The sequence below is a fragment of the Perca flavescens genome, chromosome 23, assembly GCF_004354835.1.
Source record: "Perca flavescens isolate YP-PL-M2 chromosome 23, PFLA_1.0, whole genome shotgun sequence".
NCBI lineage: Eukaryota > Metazoa > Chordata > Actinopteri > Perciformes > Percidae > Perca > Perca flavescens.
Window position 1 is genome coordinate 2,954,673 of NC_041353.1, and position 7,500 is coordinate 2,962,172.

Consider the following 7,500-nt stretch of genomic DNA (forward strand, 5'->3'; position numbering starts at 1 on the left):
TGTGCACGTAGTAGCAAATAAACAACGTTCCCAGCGTGTTGAACTATCCCTTTAATGGTGTATCCAGGAATGTATTTTTCTTGATTGACAAGCCTTTCCCACTCTGTACTGGTGGTTTTTGGCGGCATATCCTTGCCATGGATAGTTACAAGGTATTTTTACCGTTTAAACCTCAGAGGTTTCTGATGTTTTGAAAGCTGGGTTTTGGGTTTTCCGCTCACCACCACTTTCGTCACTTACTGGAACCAGAAAAGCCTAATTTGGGCAAAAGGGAGACAGGGCTTAGGTGAAGCTGAGGTGGGCAAGAGAAGGGAAAAAACCACATCTGAACTCGTCTGTGATGTCCTTCATAAACCTGGCTGTGTTTTCCCTTTAAGACTGAACCGAGCTTGTTGAATAAATTTCTTTTTTTTTTTCTGTTTTCATTTCCGTTTTCTTCTTCTCTCTCTGTTTGTGTTTGTAGTTTCAGATGAACATGAGTTTCTGGTGTGGTTTATTATTGCTGATCCTACAGGTACACACACACACACACACACACAAACTGCCAGTGTGTGCGCATGTATAGTAATTATGATTAGCATACAGCCAAGGCCACACACAGAGCCACACGCATATACAGAAGTATTTCCAAATGAAGGCTGTGTGTGTTTGTGTGTTTAAACCTGCTTCTCTGGTTGACTGAGAAAACAGAAACATTTCTATATACACACACACATTCCTTATTTATACACACACACGCACACACACAAGTTAATCTGCCTCAACTCCATCTAATATCCAGAAATACTCACTAAAAAAATAGATCACATGCTAACCGTTAGTGGCAGAAATAGGGGCAAAATTTTGGACATTTGAAATTCCCTTTTCCCAAGGGACATTTTAGGCATCCAGTAGCTTAGTCAACCATAACACAAAAAAACACACATATATCTCACATAAATAAAAATCACTCACAGAAATGTAAAGAGTTTGTGGTGAAGTGATTACAAAGGTCTGGTATGGACTGACCATGTGATGCAATGACCATGATAAGGTGCTATGGTAGACTGTGTGCAGTGGTGTTAGTGCAATAGCTCATTATTAAATATTAACTATGACTTTGAAAAGACAAGAATGTGAACATAATAGAATTGCTTGACAAACAAGAAAAGAAATAATATACTTTAGCGTACATTTATTGATTCTTACTTATCTTTTTTTATTAGACAGGTGTAGAAACAGAACTTATATTGTGGTTTTGGAGGCTTTTTGTTGACTATAACTGACTGCACACAGCATCTTAAAAGTTCTGTTCTCAAAGTGGGGTTGCCAGGTTTGAGCTAACTCCACTGTCAAAACAAGCAAATGTGACAAAAGGTCTGTGATGTTGAATGCAGGCTTTTAGGAAGCACTGCCAGGTATTTGGTAGCCAAGGTAAACAGTCCCATATTAAAGGAAAATATGTAATAAATTATTTTGCATTTTGTCACCTTTTGTCCATACATAAATGAATAACTTGATTTTGGGGGCTCATTTGACTGTTGAGACGAATAATAAAATAATAGATTTCCCAAACTTGGAGCATTGCTGTTAAAATTAAATCCTGTTAAGTGTCCTCTACAAACGTATAAATTAAATCTCTCTGTCATCACCCTGACCCTAACTCAACCCTGACTTCTTCAACTCCTCCCCAAAACACACACACACACATAAACAGAGAAACTCACAGCGTCTCCAAATTGTGGAGTCCTTGGAAGCAGTTTGTTCCCATGGAAACAATCCTATTGTTGTTGAGATGCCTATAGAGAAAAGGGAGAGAGAGAGAGACTGATGGACTAATGAAGCAGACAAAGTGTGTGTGTGTGTGTGTGTGTGCGTGCGTGCATGCGTGTGTGTGTGTGTGTTTTTAAAAGGGGCCCCGGGGCCTCTCAAGAAGGTTTTATTTCTTTTGGTAATTTCATGCAAATTAGCTTCAAGCCGATTGGACAAAAGAAATGACAGCAGACTTCAATGCTGCCGCACTGAATGCCATCACACACACACACACACACACACACACACACACACACACACACACACACACACACACACACACACATGCACAGCAAGCAAACACATACACACCAAGCAAACACACACACACACACACACACACACACACACACACACATACACACATTTTTGCATGTTATTAAGAAGCTATTGCAGACAGTCACTGCCCAGTTAAACTTAATGCAGTCACAGCTCCAAGCAACAGTCTGCACACACACAGGCAAAATCAAATATTACCAAAAACCTTATTCTGTAAACCCCAAAAGTTCAGATATTCTAAGTTCAGTTAATTTAGATCTTCTGAATTGATGTGACTTTATAACTGTAAATTTGAGTTAAAACTATCCAAGTCCAGCTTATTGAAACACATTTTATATAATTAAATTAACTTCAACTGTCCAACCAACCTGCTAACTGCTGCTCATTAGCGAACTAACTAAGTTTTTATCAAACTGGCTAACCCAGTGATAATCTGACCATATCAACCTAATTTACTGGCTAGCTAACAGACTAACTTGGATATTGTTAACTTACTGGCTTATTGATTACCACTTGGGCTAACAAACTAGCTAGCTTACTAACCAGCCGATTAACCATAACTACATTACCGACTAAAATACTAACTCCCTTATAAACCAAAAAGCTAACCAACTGACTCACAAAGTCACTTACTACTACTAACCTACTGAAAACCAACTGACTGGCCTTCATGGTTAACTCACTGTAAACCAAGTAGCTAACCTTCTAGCTAACCTGCTATTATCCAACTGACTAGCCTTCATGGCTAACTTAGCTGAAAGCGAAATAGCTAACCACCTGCCTAACATACTAGCTAACTTACTTGCTAACAAATAGACTAACCTACTGGCTAACGTTAACTTACTGTCTAAATAGCTAACCTTCTAGCTAACCTGCTATTATCCAACTGACTAGCCTTCATGGCTAACTTAGCTGAAAACAAAATAGCTAACCACCTGCCTGACATTCTAGCTAACTTAATTGCTAACAAATAGATTAACCTACTGGTTAACGTTAACTTACTGTCTAAATAGCTAACCTTCTAGCTAACCTGCTATTATCCAACTGACTAGCCTTCATGGCTAACTTAGCTGAAAACAAAATAGCTAACCACCTGCCTGACATTCTAGCTAACTTAATTGCTAACAAATAGATTAACCTACTGGTTAACGTTAACTTACTGTCTAAATAGCTAACCTTCTAGCTAACCTGCTATTATCCAACGGACTAGCCTTCATGGCTAACTTAGTTTTAAACAAAATAGCAAACCGCCTGCCTAACATACAAGCTAACTCACTTGCTAACTATCTAACTAACTAACTTAAATGGCTAACATTAACTTACTAGTTAACTGATATCCACTAGGTCATGTATTGGGTAAACAACTGGCTAATCTACTAGCTTACTTACTAGACAGCTACTAGCTAACTCCTATCCTTTCTTCTTCTTCTTTAGTTATTTCGTTTGTCACCCTCAAAAGAAACTTTGTTAATCGGCATTATTGAAATTAATAGCAAACTAAATAAAGTCCAGCAGATATTTTATACAGAAGCGTAGTACTGCCCACGCCTGAAAACGAAAAACATATCAGTATCACGTTACTACTTGACAAGGTTATTGTAATAACAAGATACTATCACATTATTACAACATTAAATATCAAGATATAACAAGATAATGTTCTTGTTATTACAATATAGCCTACTATTCATCACGTTATAACGTGAAAAGTTTGATAAATAGTATATTCAAAAAACCAATGTATTCACTGCTAATTTTCAGACTTTACAATTTTCTTTTTAAGTGTGTTTGTGTCGTACGTACAGCACCACCAGGCGGCCCAGCTTGCTGAAGGCGTGATCTGGCACGTGGCTGATGTGGTTGAGGGCGAGCGTCATGGCCTGCAGGGCTGGCAGCTCGCTTAGCGCCTCCGCCGGCACCTCCGTCAGAGAGTTATCATCCAACCACAGGTGACGAAGCAAGCGCAGGCCGGAGAAACAGCCAATGGGAACGCTGGAGATGTGATTGGCGTCCAGGCGGCTACGGAGACATTTACGTACAGTGTAAGTTTACATTAACTCACCAGTTTATGTGTCCATTAAAGTGAGATTTTGGCAAAATAAAAAAAACATGAATCACTCAAGTTCCTTTATGCAAATATAGGACGAAGAATGTAACCGAACATTAAGGTGTATTAAATTAGAAATATCTTTTCAATATGCCAACTTGTGAAAACATATTTTGATAGTTCAGCTTTTTTTTTTAACATTTTCCAATGACCAAATACCTCGATATCAATACCACAACAATATCGTAGTGTTGACTATTGGTGCTTTCACAAAATATTTACACTATGAAATTTTAGATAAATAATCACCAGTAATGTGGATATAATGACTAAGTGGGTAAAGGCAAATAATAGAGCAGTTACAACAGTCTGGTAAGTTCAGAAAATGACATCACTTTACTGTAATGCAGCCTTTAAAACCAGGAAAAGACACTTATGTCATATTACGATATCCAAAATCTAAGACAATATCTAGTCTCATATCACGAGATCGATATAATATCGTTATATTGCACAGCTCTACTAACAGCTTCAATGCGAGTATATAAAAATTAAAAAAACACAACCTGTATTTACACTCTAAACTGTCTAACTGCATATCAATCACTGCTCATGCACACTCATTCTCCATTGTGGGGGGGCTTTACCTGAAAGGGGGAAGGGACTGAGAAGTTGTTCAAATTTTTTGGCTAAGTCCTGGATCTTCACAATCCTACCTACAGCACCTTTAATTTTAGAGAAAAGATCATGGTTTGGATGAACCCTTGTGTTGTCCCCAGGTCGAATTTGACCCGTTTTCAATGTTTTTTATATCAGGGTGTCTTTCAACCAAATTGCCTAAAAAAATAACATGGATGCATGGATGTACGTTGTATCGAACCCATCCCCTGATCTTAACTATGAGTCAAAATAACACATAATTTCTGCTTTTTTTAAACTGAAAAAATGGGTATAATGTCAAATGAGTTATGGTTTATTGAACAGGAATATAAAAAGTGTTGAAATAAGTGACAAAAATGTTTAAAAACAGCATCCAAAGGATTGAAAAAAGCAACATAAACGTCGGAAAAAAGCACCAAAAATTTTACCCAGAAGGACGACAAGTTCATGATTGACGGGAAGACACCACAAAGGTTAAAACACTACATCAGGGCGTGAAAGTAACATAGCCGAAAACATTAAAGGTCCCATGACATGGTGCTCTTTGGATGCTTTTATATAGACCTTAGTGGTCCCCTAATACTGTATCTGAAGTCTCTTTTATATAGACCTTAGTGGTCCCCTAATACTGTATCTGAAGTCTCTTTTATATAGACCTTAGTGGTCCCCTAATACTGTATCTGAAGTCTCTTTTATATAGACCTTAGTGGTCCCCTAATACTGTATCTGAAGTCTCTTTTATATAGACCTTAGTGGTCCCCTAATACTGTATCTGAAGTCTCTTTTATATAGACCTTAGTGGTCCCCTAATACTGTATCTGAAGTCTCTTTTATATAGACCTTAGTGGTCCCCTAATACTGTATCTGAAGTCTCTTTTATATAGGCCTTAGTGGTCCCCTAATACTGTATCTGAAGTCTCTTTTATATAGACCTTAGTGGTCCCCTAATACTGTATCTGAAGTCTCTTTTATACAGACCTTAGTGGTCCCCTAATACTGTATCTGAAGTCTCTTTTATATAGACCTTATTGGTCCTTAGGATGTGCCATTTCTGTGTCTGTAGCTATTGAGGAGGAGAGAGAGGGGGGGCAAGGTGGAGGGGGGGGGGGGGGGTGTGGTCTTGACCAACTGCCACTTTGCTCGTTTTAAAGCCATGATGTCTCTCTCTTTCTCATGGGTGGGCCAAATTCTCTGGGTGGGCAAAGCAGAGACAGGGGAGGTAACCTCGGCCCATCTGAGCTCATTTTTTGCAGAGCAGGATACCCAGGGCTCGGTTTACACCTATCACCATTTCTAGCCACTGGGGGACCATAGGCAGGTTGGGGGGAACGCATATTAAGGGTTAAAAAAACCTCATAAAGTGAAATTTTCATGCCATGGGACCTTGAATGAATAAAGCATTGTTTTATAATGAGTGATTGACAATGAGTTTTAATTTTGGCTTTCCACTAAAGGCTTGTTTACTATGTGCAAATTGGTCATTAACAACAAAGAAAAACAAGACACTGACAGAAAACTTCTTCTTCTTTTTCAATGCATGCAAGAGAATTTCAGCTTTGATAAGGAGCAGCGTTTGCAGAATATAAATTAACCAACTTAACCCACGTCCCTTTGAAGCCATTTAAGAGGAACATTAGAGATCAAGTGTCTGAACAGCTCGGAGGAATGATCGGCAGGCTGCTCGAGCACCACTCCACCAGGCGAAGGGCTCTCAGGCTAAACCCAGGTATTTTAACGAGCACACACTTACTGCTAAGAGGGTTTATATAAAGGGGTAGTTAAATCTCCAGCAATGCATCATATTCTATAAGACCTTCGTATGTTTGTAGCGTCGCTGTCCTGCGACCACCACGTATCTCTAAAAGGTTTTACATCTTTTCACGGTGTCAGAAAAACAGCCCTGTTTTCAGCTTTGTGACGATGCATTTTCCAGCTGATCCGAGAGGCTTTTTAAAAGACTTTATTTAGGTTGAGAAGTAGGAGAATATTCTCAACACATAAAGGAACACTTAATCCTTCAGTTTATCACAAACATTCAACATCAACACATCTGGAGATGCATGCTTTTTCTTTTCTTTTTTTTGGTCATGAAACATAAACATGCAAAGAGGTCTGTCTGTCTGTCTGTCTGTCTGTCTGTGTGTTTGTGTCTGTCTGTCTGTCTGTCTGTGCTGACAATACCTCCTCTGTTCGCGTACAGACACAGAGGAGAGAGAAGGATGGGACTTCACATAATGGTCCATCAGATAAATGAGAGAGAGACCTCCAACAAAAAGAAAGACCCAGACGTCTCCATTCTTATTCCCTTATCTACACACACACACACACACACACACACACACACACACACACAGGTACAGTTTCAGTATAATTACTGTGCGTTATCAGACTGAGGGAACACAGTGTCCGGACTACATACATTTATATAGCGGTCCATGTGTGTGTGTGTGTGTGTGTGTGTGTGTGTGTGTGTATATGAGACTAGAGTAAAGATTCCTTTCCACCAAAAGGTAAAACGAGACAAGTGTCTGTGTGTGTCTCTGTGTGTATGTGTATCTGTGTGTCTGTGTGTGTGTGTGTGTGTGTGTGTGTGTGTGTGTGTGTGTGTGTGTGTGTGTGTGTGTGTGTGTGTGTGTGCGCCTCACAGTGACTGCAGGTTGTGCAGGTTGTTGAAGGCCTCAGCAGGTACAGACATCAGCTGGTTGTTCTGGAGCATCCTGGTT

At 39.3% G+C, this 7,500-nt stretch overlaps 1 protein-coding gene across 1 annotated transcript in view; it reads right to left on the reverse strand.

Moving 5' to 3' along the window:
* The window catches only part of LOC114550480 (leucine-rich repeat-containing G-protein coupled receptor 5), a 60,577-nt gene that overhangs the window by 28,717 nt on the left and 24,360 nt on the right, over positions 1–7,500 (reverse strand). The window contains exons 4-6 of the mRNA XM_028571277.1: positions 7,423–7,494; positions 3,874–4,089; positions 1,707–1,778 (exon numbers count right to left, since the gene is read on the reverse strand). Coding sequence (XP_028427078.1) covers positions 1,707–1,778; positions 3,874–4,089; positions 7,423–7,494 — 360 coding nt within the window. The remainder of the gene's footprint in view (positions 1–1,706; positions 1,779–3,873; positions 4,090–7,422; positions 7,495–7,500) is intronic.